The 13,196-nt window shown below is 42.1% G+C and overlaps 1 protein-coding gene across 5 annotated transcripts in view; it reads right to left on the bottom strand.

Moving 5' to 3' along the window:
• Positions 1-307: 307 nt before the first annotated feature.
• The window catches only part of LOC117414940 (transcription factor ETV6-like), a 42,481-nt gene continuing 29,592 nt past the window's right edge, over positions 308-13,196 (bottom strand). For 4 of the 5 annotated variants that reach the window (XM_059026857.1, XM_034024798.3, XM_034024799.3 and 1 more), the window contains 4 exons: positions 8,755-9,222; positions 5,527-5,669; positions 4,825-4,925; positions 308-3,508 (listed from right to left, as the gene is read on the bottom strand). In XM_059026857.1, the coding sequence (XP_058882840.1) occupies positions 3,406-3,508; positions 4,825-4,925; positions 5,527-5,669; positions 8,755-9,222 (815 nt within the window). In that variant the 3' untranslated portion in view covers positions 308-3,405. Of the gene's footprint in view, positions 3,509-4,748; positions 4,926-5,526; positions 5,670-8,754; positions 9,223-13,196 lie in introns of all 5 variants that reach the window. The other variant, XR_009329148.1, reaches the window with a different exon arrangement.

Here is a 13,196-nt window from a genome sequence, read left to right as displayed (position 1 = left end):
TTCTTGCGTCGCCTCACATCGCTACAGCGACCCCTGCTGGCTAGGCACCCTAAAGGTGAGCTCAGACACCTGCAGGGCTGGCCTTTGTCCTCCAGGGGGCGGTGGCTCACATCCGCTGTGGAGCTCCTGAGTGTAAAGAGGCGATTGGCTTGGGGATCGGAGGACGCCTGCTGACCACCTGCTCTCCTGAGCTGTGGTGGGGGGTTTCATGCAGTGAGGATAATGGGGGTAAAATAATTAGGCACACTAACCCCACCCCCCAGAAAAACAATTATGAAAAAAACCACAGAAGCCAAGTCTAAATAAATAAATGAAAAATAGGCATTTTATGCTTTTTTATTGTTTTGTATTACTGAGATGATTGAATGACATTTTTACAATTTTTTTATTATTATTTTTGTATAATTTTTTTTACAAATGATTTAGCCCTGAGAAAAGGCACCTTTGTTACATTAACATTCCCTTCACCAGAACGCTCGCACGCACTCACACATTCATACCAAAAACTTTAACAAAATCAACACATTGCTTTTAAAAACAACGCGATTCTGAACCGCAGACTGCTCCCATCTTCACCATGCACGATAGTCTGCAATCAAGTGTGCTTCTCACTGGAAATGAAAAGTAATGCAGTCTAGGCTTCCTGAATATTTGAACCAATTTAATCTCCTACTATGTATGTTTTTGTACAATTTTCTATTGCTGTTTCTACTCATGTATGTCCTTTTTCAACCACAAAGGCTGCTTCTGAAAAGACTCCCAAAAGCTGCATTTCCAAAGTTGTCTTTGAACTGACTGTGAGTGGTCTGTCATTTCCGTCCCCTATGCAACTGTGATTTTGACTCAATGAGCAGAAATTACAGTCTTTTCAGAAGGAACTCCTTGTGGGTGAATTTCAGTTAGTACGCCTTGCAAAATAATGCTCCAAGCTGAAACAGCAACAGAGAATTATATAAAAACATGCATTACAGAACACAGGTACCAAATGAAGTATGTAGCTGGCATGCTCATCCCTTTAAACTGAAGAGTGCTAAACAGAAATAAAAGCCCTTCACCAAAAATAAATCCCGTTTTTGCATTCAAAATGCATTCATTTGGCAGTTTATCTTAGTTTTCTGTTAGTAAAAGCCTCCAGAAATTCAGCAGAGGTTGTCAGACACAAAGTGCCATGGGTCAGTCTCCCATCAGGTCCTGTTACTTCTTGTTGGTTTCTATCCTTGTAGTTTTGTTTGAAAATGAAACTGTGTTTGGTGGATATTTAGTATTGGGTGGTTTCATTGCAGTTTGAGCCAGTCTATGCGCTACATTAGAAATCCTCTACAGGAAATAACCTAATCACCTAAGTCCTGTACATCTTCTCTTATCCTTGGGGCTTCTGTTTTTCGGTTTTTATTAATTACATTTTTTTTTTCAGGGCTTTCGATTTTTATATACTGTATGAAATTATTGTTTTCCACAATTTGTAATTCTGTTTTATAGTCTCCCTATAACTGTAATATAGCTTTAAATCCTGCAAACAAGCCTTCGAATTGTAATCTTGTTTTAAATCTTGTAAGCAGAGTCTCCAATAGAAAGGTAGGAATTTGCTGCCACTCAGTAGTTGGGGGCGGGTTTAAAGTATTCAGAACGAATCAGTGATCGATACAAGTCAGGAAAGAGGGACCTTGCTCAACTGCACGTACTTTTTTTTTTTAAATGGGAAAGTGGTGAAGTCAACATGAATTGAGTAACCATTTCCATTTCCACAGTTTTTCCGGTGTTTATTGGCTATACACCAATTTCATTTTTTTTTTGTATTGGGAGGGAGGGGGCGGGGGGCAGGGGGCGGGGGGCGGGGGAGGGGGGGTATTGTTTTTTTATCAGTTAAAACCGAAAATCAGATGCCCTACTTATCCTTTACAATAAGTCATGTGAAATGTGTTTCTTATTAAACAAATCATTTTGCACAGAGCAATAACCACTCAGCTTTGCAGTGCTCTTGCCCACACAAGAATACCTCGTTTCCGTGAGCAGGGATTGATTGTCAATCTGAGCCAATCCGGGCTCTCCCACATTCCTCCTCAACCCCCATTGCTAGTCTACCCGAGCTGGGTGAAAAGACTCAATTTCCACGCAAAGTGAGTTTCATGGATGTTGGAGGTTCACAATTTGTTTGTTTACAAAACCGAAATGGGCATTATTGCTTTGCTTCTGACAATCCTAACAATTTGTTGAGCTTTTAGTTACTAAAAAAACAACAAAAAAAAAAAAAAATCTGAAAATATTAAAGCACAGAGAAAACTGCTCACCTCTGATGTGGAGTCAGTGTTAACTCCCACAAGTCACTTGATTGCACTTCCACTTTGGGAAGGGGTCAGAAAAGGGGTCAGCTCAGCTTGGCAGCCAATGCGAGTCGGCTGAATGAACATGGACACGCAGGATCAGGTGCAGCAGGGTTTTGAACCCGGGTTGAGGGGTGCATGGAAATGAAGTATATGAGACACTAGTGTACATAAGAGGTATTCCTTTAGATCAGGCTCAGCAGCTGATAAACTGTGGTGCTCTTGTGCAAAAGTGTATCCAAGTCACCTAACACAGTAGTCATGTGTTATTTCCCAACCCTACTACTCAATTCCTAAAAGAAAGTCTTCTACAAACCTTGTACCAGAGCGGTGTTCTTCAATGTTCTATCGAACGCAGTTCTGTGACATCTGTCCCAGGCACTCACAGCAATAGTACCTCAATGAGTGCTTCATAGTTATGGAGAAATTACCTCAGGCTTTAGAATTAGAGTGTTTGAAGTGATAAAAATACAAATTTTATATTACATTTTTTTTAATTCCCTTGCAGTTGCACCCCGATTACAAACTATCCTGTTCTGATTTTTTATTTAACAAAAAAACATTTAATAAAGACTCTCATTTGAGGTGGGTACGGACCCAATGCAGCTGACCAGATGAGGCTGGAACAAGGCACAAGGAGACTTGCCCACAGTTGGACACAGAAACAGTAGACTGTAGCAGATGTGTACCAGTAAACACCTCCAAATCCCAGTGGAAGTATGTTGGGATCTTCAAGAATTCCCAGTTCTCCAAAAAGTAAGTGTTTTTTTTTTTAAACCGAATATAATTCCTCAAATCAATCACAATTCCTGTAATTTTAAAAATGAAATAAAAAACTGAAAATCATGACATTCCTTAAAAAAACCACGTTGACAAAAACATAAAAATGAGGAGCATCCCAAAAGTTTAGCCGGATTGTATCAGGAAATTGAAAGTTGTCACTCTTCTGTATAAAACCCGGACATTGCCCAAGGCAGTCGGTAGACCCTCAGTCTCTTCGGTGCTTGTTTAGGTTCTGCATGGCTAGAGGACAATTGCTGCAGCTGTTTGTGCTTTCTGTAGATTGCTGCCAGTCTCCTGCTCCTCAGCACTCCTCCTCTACATACAACTGGTCATCCAGATCAGACTCCAAGTGCTCCAGCCGGTCAGTCCGGCCACTCATGATCTCATCAGGGGTCTTCATAAACCTGACCAATCAAAAGAGAGAGGAGCATGTTAGAAATCTATACCTAACCTTGCTGAAGCGCTGCACCGTGTCACGCAACTTGTTTAAATTACTGACTCTAAAAGGTTTGCTTGTACTGTACCCACAATCACAGAACAGTGTGCCGAATATGAAGTCAGCATCTCAAATCCAATGCTGTATTTGTGTCGGGGCTTTTCGGGTGAAAGTTAAAAATCTTGTACTATGTTTTGCTCACAAATGCATGTGGTCTGATAATTTTGCATTTTCAGTTATGCAAGGCAAGCCTAGGCAGAGGTGTACGTGTCTTGTAGCTGGAAAATATATCCAGAGGCTAAAAAAGAAACTAAGTTACTGGCACATTTTCCTTTCTTTTTTTTTGTCTAGCTTTTTATTTATTGTTCTGTGCAAGCTGCTACTTGGTATATGATGTGGGATACAGGATTGTAAACATGTAACACTAGTATAGTACTCTTTCAGAGAAACTTGTTATGGATTTTGAATGTGCGGTTCTTAAGAATGCTATGATTGTCACTGCTTGCGCCCTGGCACCTCTCTCTGTACAAATGAAGCAATGCTCACAGTGTTGGAAACTAAACAGTTACGTTAGGTCTAACCCAAAAGAAACAATGGCATTCAACTCACAGGTCACAGGTGAATGGTTAGATTTTAAAAAGGAACTGGAATCAAAATCAGTAATTGACCCCAACCCTGTTGACATTGCTACTGGTGGTTATATATATATAATTTTATGTTACCGATGTGCGATAACAAAATGACTGACAAAGTGAATCTGTTTTTTTTTTATTTTAGAATTATTTTACTCTGGGTTTTCTTCCCAATTTAGAATGTCCAATCAATCATTTTTTCCCCTCATCGCAGCAAATCCCCACACAGCTCAGTAGAATTTTAGGTTCAGTGGGCGTCCTCCGATCCCATGACCGTGCCAGCTTCCTTTTCTACACCCAGGAACTTGAGAGTGGATGTCAGCGACCTAGCGCCCTCTGGAGGACAAGCCCTGCAGGTGTCTGCCTGAGCTCACTAGGCGCCTGTCCTGACTCCTCTCTCATTACCTGAACAGCAGTCTCTGGCTCCTCTCTCATTACCTGAACAGCAGTCTCTGGCTCCTCTCTCATTACCTGAACAGCAGTCTCTGGCTCCTTTCTCATTACCTGAACAGCAGTCTCGGCTCCTCTCTCATTACCTGAACAGCAGCCTCTGTCCTGGCTCCTCTCTCTCATTACCTGAACAGCAGTCTCTGTCCTGGCTCCTCTCTCATTACTTGAACAGCAGTCTCTGTCCTGGCTCCTCTCTCATTACCTGAACAGCAGTCTCTGTCCTGGCTCCTTCCTGATGATGTTCAGCTTGTAGTAGTGCCGCAGTGCTCGGGACATCTTCTCATAGGTCATGTTCGTTCTGTTCTGTAGTTTTAAAGAAACAACATAGAAACAAATGGATCATGAACGCACACATTGAGCAGTGAGTCCAATGCACAGTGCTGGATTCCAGTGGAACACTCACATTGAGCAGTGAGTCGAATGCACAGCGCTGGATTCGGGAGGAACGCACACATTGAGCAGTGAGTCCAATGCACAGTGCTGGATTCCAGTGGAACGCTCACATTGAGCAGCGAGTCCAATGCACAGTGCTGGATTCCAGTGGAATGCTCACATTGAGCAGCGAGTCCAATGCACAGCACTGGATTCCAGTGGAACGCTCACATTAAGCAGTGAGTCCAATGCACAGCACTGGATTCGGGAGGAACGCACACACTGAGCAGTGAGTCCAATGCACAGTGCTGGATTCCAGTGGAATGCTCACATTGAGCAGTGAGTCCAATGCGCAGTGCTGGGTTGCAGCTACGCTCGCATTGCTGCTGAGGACAGTGGACTGAGATGGACCTTGTGAAGCACAGGAACCAACGTCAGATCTTGAACCACTTTCATTTTGACACAACTTGTTGTAAGAAGTAGTTTTTCTACCATTAAAATAATTGTACTCTCCTTGAAATAAATGGGTTACCTTGTGGTTTCCCCAGAGCCGGGCCAGCCCGTTGGGGTCCACTATCCGGAACACCTTGGTCTCTGTGTCTTCCCAGCGGATGTAGTTGTCGTACCGGCTGTCAGAGAGGAGCTGATATACGTAATCCCACAGCAACCGACAGTCTGAGAAGAGGAAACATCATCATTGACAACAGCACCTTTTAGATCCTTCTATACTTCCTCTCTTAAAGGAGGGACAACCGGGGCTACAGGCAATTGGGTTGTAAGGATGAGTGGGCTTTGAATTGTTGCCAAGAGTCACACGTGCAAATTTGATGTACAGTAAGAGGGTCTCCTCAAAAGAACAAAACAGTCCCGGTTTTCTGTGTAGAACCATGCTTGTTGTGCATTTCTGTTAGACATACAGCACAGCAGCACACTGCCCATAGTTAATGTTCCTACAGCAAGTGACTTGGTAAGGGAATCATGAACACATTAATGCTTGAACCAGGGTTCCAAAAAAAAATAATAATGTAAATCAGCAGGCGTGACAAAGATGACGTGTGTGGTAACATCAGGCCAGGAAGTAGACAGGACACATACAGGACTGGTGAGTGACTTGCGCTGGGTTCTTATAAAATCAAAGGTTTAAAACAGAAAACAAAAACACTTTGACAAAAAAAAACGGCGTGTTGGTCAAAATAAATAGACAAACAAAACACTGACCCAAACAAGTACCAGGCTGAGGTGGTTTTGCACCAGTAGCAATTGTTATTATTATTAAACTTCTCTCTCCTTTCACTCTCTCCTCACTGAGCACAACCCTGTGTGCGTGAAAACTGACTCTCTTTATGCAGCTGTACCGAGACTGGATTGCTAATCAATCATTCAATTGGAATCTCAGTACATCTGCACGTGAACTAATTGTGCTCCCCATGCTTCCATCCTCATACCCATTTTAATCTGCACATGAAGTGATTGTGCAATCCCCGTGCCTAAATAAAATTACACACTTTACATCACCTGTGCTACACACTGTGTACCAATACCTACACCAACAATAACATGCCACATACAACACATAACACAAAATACACACAGGGGCGGGGCCACCCTGCCACAGCAGGTCAGTGTCATTCATTCCACATGCAGCTATAACATGAAAAAGTAGATTGCCATGACCTATAGCCACTGTATTAAAAAATGTAAGTTTGACACACAGACAGATGCCTACATTTAACCCCAGATTCTGAAGCTCACAATAGATTGGGCTAAAGTACGTTCGAATCAACTTACTGGGTAGCGCTAGATGTATGTTAAAATACGACTGTGAAATACAGACAGTCTCCATATGCCAAAATATTATGATGCAATAATTTGTGCCAAAGAAGGTCTTTACCAGTATTGCACAGGCAGTTCTCAAGAAAAAGACATTTTTACACCACTAGATTATGAAAGGACAAGGAATATTGTGCCACCGCACATATGGGATGTCTTGTTTATTAAAATCATTTGAATGCATTTCAAGAACCAATGGTTACCTCTCTTCAGGGGGAAACCAAGACATTCAGTCGACAAGCAGTGTAGGGAGGTAGAAGGGGCACCATGAGTTCCATCCCCAAGCACAGCACCTGGGGAGCTGGGTTACTCTGAGTCACTGCACAGCAACGTATTCACTATTCTCTACCGCAGTGCCCGTCTGGCTGAACTTGCCTGTGGTTTTGTTTTACATTCCACCAGCCAGACTGGATCTGCGCCAAGTTGATCGCCCGCGTAATTTCCAGCAAGTCTGTGGGTCTCGACCAATCGCTGCCTATTCGCAAAGGTGGGGGGGGTGGATCTTCTGCTTCTGCCTTCCTGGTACTGTGCAAGAGCTGCCAAGTCAGGAATTTCAAGTGCAGTGGAAGCTGCAATTAGTTTCTTTGTCAATGCCATTGTGTCAGCTTACTCGGGGGATCGCACACAGGAGACATCAGGTTGAAGAACAAGAATGTTTCGTGCCTCTTAACAGGCAGCTTTCCAACAGAAACTGCTTCTGTAGGGGTTTCATTGAAACAGTGTAGATACTTTATTTAGGTATTTAGGTTCACTGTACTGTTTCAATGTAGGAATGTGTGAAAATATGGATCTATCAAGACCACCAAAAAGGATCAAGAAGAATCCTAAAAAGTAGATTTATTTTTTTTTTATTTTTATTTTTTAAAAGGGTTCCCATTTATTTTTCTCTCCGATTTAGACTGTCCAAATACATTCCCACACAGCTGCTCAGGAGAACTGAAGGTTCAGCGGGCATCCTCCGATCCCACGACTGAACCAGCTTCCTCTTTTACATCCAGGAACTCCAGAGCGGATGTCAGCGAGCTACCGGCCTCTGGAAAACAAAGGCTAGCCCTGCAGGTCTCCGCCTGACCTCGCAAGGCGCCTGGCCGGTAGGGTGCGCTGTGGCGAGATTTTTCAAGTACTTCAATCAAATTTCCTCGAACTTTTCATTATTTTGGGTACACAGATTCAGTTGCCTCAACGGTCAGAATTACTTTTAGCTCTGAGACTAGAGAAGTTGCTCTTCACTGGACACCATAACTGAACACAGTATTCGAAGTGCAGCGTCATCAGACAGGATATAACCTCATCAAAACAGGAAGAGCCAGAAGAAGGGGAACCGTTATTACAATAACAAAAACACACGGAACAAGAAGAAGAAGAAGAACACTATATACTAGACAAGGAACAAGAAAACAAAAGGAGGAACAAAAAACAAACACGTTTGGGAAATACAGTTCTGGCCAAAAGTTTTGCATCACCCGACAGAATTAACTCATTTTACTTCACAAAGTCGAATGAAACCTGCTGAATAATGTTACGTTAACATAGTGAATTCCATGTGATATTTTTGAAATCTAACATGAAATACTGTACTACTATTATGGCTTCCGGTAAACTTTCGTGAATTTTGTAGTTTCTTTGATTACATGATGTTAAATATTTTGTTAAATTATGTCTCAATCCTAAAATTCTAGGCGATGCAAAACTCTTGGCCAAAGCGGTATCTGAGTACAGTGCCAGTTGGGGTGGGTATAAAATGACCCCCAACAGCCCACCTGGGGAATGAACTGCTTCATTCCTGTCATAGCCAACCAGCTGCTTCCCATAATGACCGGCATGCTTTGTAGACAGAAAGCAGAAGTTGAACCTACCAGAGCTCTTAACAACCAATTTACATTTTAAACCTGGATCCAGGCGCCTGGGCGGATGGGAAGTGTTCACCTACCTGCTATCCTGCCGATGGGCATCCCCTGCTCCTCCGGAGGGGAGACAGGTAGGATGCCGTGGTTCCTGTACAGCAGCTCCTCTCGCTGGGACAGGTTCCTGGGCCGGCCATCCCGCGGGGGGGCGTTGAGGAGGAGCGGGTGCAGGAGCTGGATGACGCGGGGGCTGCCCTCGGAGGGCGTGGGGCAGCGGTGGTTGTTGTTCTCGACTGGCGGGGAGACCGAGAGGTGGTAGGGCTCCTCGGAGGCTGGGGAGGGGTGGTGGGCGTGGCCGTGGGGGTGCAGTCTCTCCTCCGGGGACATTCTGCGGGTGGCGCCGTTGAGGGAGGGGTGCTGCCTGTGCAGTTCGGGGTCCGGAGAGGGGCCCTGGTTGTTTAGTCGGGGGGAGCGGGGGTGATGCCGGAGCTCGATGGTGGGGGGGTTATGATGGATCTGGCTCTCTGTTGCTCTGGCGGTTCTGCGGACTGTTTCTGTAAGGAGCAGATACAAATAGATACAATAAGGATTGAGTTATGTATGCATGATCTGAGCAGTCCTGGGGACAATTACAATGCTGTTTTGATCAATTACAGTTACAATTATTATTATTATTATTATTATTATTATTATTATTATTATTATTATTATTTATTTCTTAGCAGACGTCCTTATCCAGGGCGACTTACAGTCGTAAACAAAAATACATTTCAAGAATCACAGTACAAGTAATAATACAATTAGGAGCAAGATAAAAATACAATGACTTTGGTTCTAGCAAGTACAAGTATAACAAAATACCATTCAATAACGGAGCAGATAACAGTGTCAGTGATAGTTACATCAGGATATAATTAAATATAAAATACTACAGATTAAATAACACTTGTGACAGATTACAGTACTCTAAAGTACAGGATTAAATGCAGTAAAATAGGGGGCAGATAAGAGCAAGTAAAGCGCATTTAAGGAAGAGTGATATGATAAGTGTACAGAGGGAAAAAAGAGGAGTTCTACAGGTGCTGCCTGAAGAGGTGAGTCTTGAGGAGGCGCCGGAAGGTGGTCAGGGACTGGGCAGTCCTGACATCTGTAGGAATTATGCTGCAGTAATTACACTTATAATTGCAATTATACTAAAAAGTTACATAAACCACTACCCACATTACCATGGTTACTCTATTTGTTCTAAATAACCCAGCATTAATCACAGGTGCAAATACAGAAACATGATATGTAACTTTTTTTTTGTTGTTTTTCAAACAGATGGGGGGTCACCAAAAGTGGTTAAAAATAAAAGAATAATGATCGGAATTGAACTATTATATGGTATAATTGCAATTACAATAACGCAGGCGTGCCAAGATTCCACTGCAATGAATTCCGAACTGCACAATCACAAGTCCTGATCTTTTAACTTTGTTCTTTTTAAATAATAAAGAATGGAAATTTAATCTACAATCTATTATTATGGTGTTGCACGTCTACTTGCATGAAATCGTGAACTACAACTATAAGCATTTTTAAGCACAGCATTCCATTTATGGCTCAGAAAAGGTTAAAAGGAGGCGACAATTGGCACAGATTCAGTGTTTGGGTTAGTAGACATTTTCTTTGTAAACACATTTCTTTAACCTGGGAGTAGGAAAACCTGTCGGCTATAAACTGCCCATCGGAGACCTGGACAGAGAATGGAAATGCCCTGCAGATCAATGCAATGATTCTGTTAACTAGAACCCTGTCAACTTCTACCTCTCCAACTTTTTTGGCAACAGCGCTGGCAGCAACTAAGGGACTCACGTCATAAAAAGAGCCATTTCCTATTGGAAATATGGCAGCCCTCCTCTTACTGTTAGATAAATTATTAACTAGTCAGTTTAGTCTACAGCGCCTTCCGCCCAGAATAAACAAGTGCACTGATCCGCAGTACTTCACCTGACAAGAAAGAAAGAATGAAATAAAAAAAACAAATGAGACGAAAAAAGAAAGAAACAAAAAGAATGAAAAAAGAAATGAAAAGAAAAAAGATTTTGCAAAACAAAAACCGTGACAAGTACTTCAAACTCTATTTAAACAGGCTTTTTTTTTTCGTCCACAATTTGTAATTCTGTTTTAAATTCCACAAGCGTGTAAATCCTCCCTATCGAACTGTGATATAGCTTTAAATCCCTGTCTGTGGAGTCTCCAATAGAAATGTAGAATTTGCTGCCAGTCAGTAGTTGGGGTGGGTTTAAAGTATTCAGAACGAATCAGTGATCGATACAAGTCAGGAAGGAGGGACATTGCATAACTACTGCACGGGGAAAGGGGTAAAGCCAACGTGAATTGATTAACCATTTCCACAGTTTTTCCAGTGTTTTCCAGTGTTTACTGGCTATCCACCGATTTCATTTTTTTTCATCGGGGTGTTTTATTGGTTAAAACTGAAAATCAGAAGCCCTAATTATACCTTAGTTTGTACTGCAGAACACTATAGAAGATTACAGTGCAGGTTTTCCATTAGTTTTAAGGTATTTGGCACTTAGGTAGTAGGGGGCACCAATCTCATAGTGGCGTGTAGGGCCGATTTGAAAAAAGGGATTACAATGGTGCATGTACTTTTGGATCATCAAGGCCCCTGCAACACAAGGCTGGCTGAAAATGTGTGTGGAATTGGTGACCGCACCTTTAATTGTGTCCAGTTGTAAAATGAGAAACCGCATGCTGCAGCTCCCATGCTCAGCATTAGTCAAGTCCTGATTTAAGACGTAACACAGACGTCATGATTACATGTTACCATTTATTTTTCAGTAAAAATACGTTTAAAAATGGCAGCGTGTTCCTTCTGCTATTTTCGATATTAAATACACCACAGCAAGCACATTGTCATATATTTGAGATATTTTCATGATTTAATTCCCTATATATATATATAGATAGATATATAGATATATATATTGTGAGACAGCAGGGAGGGGGTTAAAACCTCCCTGCACAGAAAACATGTGAAAATGCACACTGGTTTTAGTTTAATTGTATTTGTTTATTATTTAACTTAAATTGGTTAATTGTTTTATTGTTAAATTATCCCCTGCACCTGGTGGTTGTTGTTAAATTAGGACCAGGTGCAGGGTATTTAAGGAGTGCAGCCAGTGTGCTCCCGGGCTGCTGAATAGAAGGAAGCAGGAGAGGTGCTCTGCTTCTGAGCAGTCCGGAGAAAAAAAAGGTACAGTTTGAACCTGTTAAGGTTTGGGGCAGGTAAATGGCTTAGCCGTCCTGCGAGTGAGTCAGGTTCCAGTGTGTATAGTAAGCGGAGGTAGGAGTTTGTTTGTGTTTTGTTTGGTTTGTAATTAAAAAGAGCGCAGCCGCGCATTTAAAATCCATTTCTGTTGTGCTGGGTCAGTTATTAAAGGGGCAACGAACCTGAGTGAGTGGCAAGCTCGCTCACAATATATAGATATATATATACATATATATATATTTTAAAATCAGCAGTACCTCTCCTAATTACAGTCCCAAGTATTTCTATGCATTCTGTTTTCACCTTTCTGGTCAGTTTGAGAAATAAACTTCATTTTCCCCGCAACAGCTGACCCTGCTTTAGTACAAAACTCCCACTACATTACTGTTTTTTTTTTTTTTTTTATTGTAACAACATCTTAAATGACTGTCTGTTTCTTTGGCTGAAGTGATATTATCAGCTCATCATCTAACTAGGGAATCTGCTGCGCGATTAAATCATCCTTAGACATCGGACGGTAAACAGCTTGGTACGGTAACCTTTTCACTTCCTTTTTTGTTTAATTACTGAGCTTTATACTGCATTGCAGCCTTTCATTCAAATGATTTACTTTATGTTAAGTTTTCAGGGCATTTTGTTAATGCAAGCGTAGATAGAAGGCACCAGACAGATGCACAGCGCCATCTAGAAACACTGACATGCCAAGAAGCGTCAGCAGTAAGATGTGCAAGGTCATTTTTTTCTTCTGAACCTTCTCATGCCCCCCCCCCCCCCAGGATACATTCTGTGCCCCTGGAAGGGGTGTGCCCCCCACCCCGTTTGAGAACCACTGAGCTAAAGAATACTGAGAAACTATAGGAACTCCCTTAAATACAACATTAAGCTATCAGCAACACGAGAAATTAAAATCACCTACATCCACCACATGCCAAGTAAAAATGCAAGTTTCACACACACAGATACAGTCACCTCCATACACCCCCGTCTTGAGACTCTCGGACTAACTTGTGAAGGAATGTCCTAACCTAAGTTTCATCTCAGCTGGATAAGCACTTCTCTAGACAAAATGTAAAATTCCAAATGTTTTCATGGGCTGTACAGATGGCGATAAAGCAAAATATTTCACCACCCCTTTGCATTTACCTTTTCAACGTTTGTATTAGTCAGACTAGGAAATAGTTCCACAGGAAGATTGTGTAAGCACTGTGCAAAAACTGCTGGTTAATAAAACGATCAAACAAGTTCAATTCC

Source organism: Acipenser ruthenus, chromosome 7 (assembly GCF_902713425.1).
Source record: "Acipenser ruthenus chromosome 7, fAciRut3.2 maternal haplotype, whole genome shotgun sequence".
Classification (NCBI taxonomy): Eukaryota; Metazoa; Chordata; class Actinopteri; order Acipenseriformes; family Acipenseridae; genus Acipenser; species Acipenser ruthenus.
Note: the sequence above shows the minus strand (reverse complement) of the source record. Positions and strands in the feature narration are given on the sequence as shown.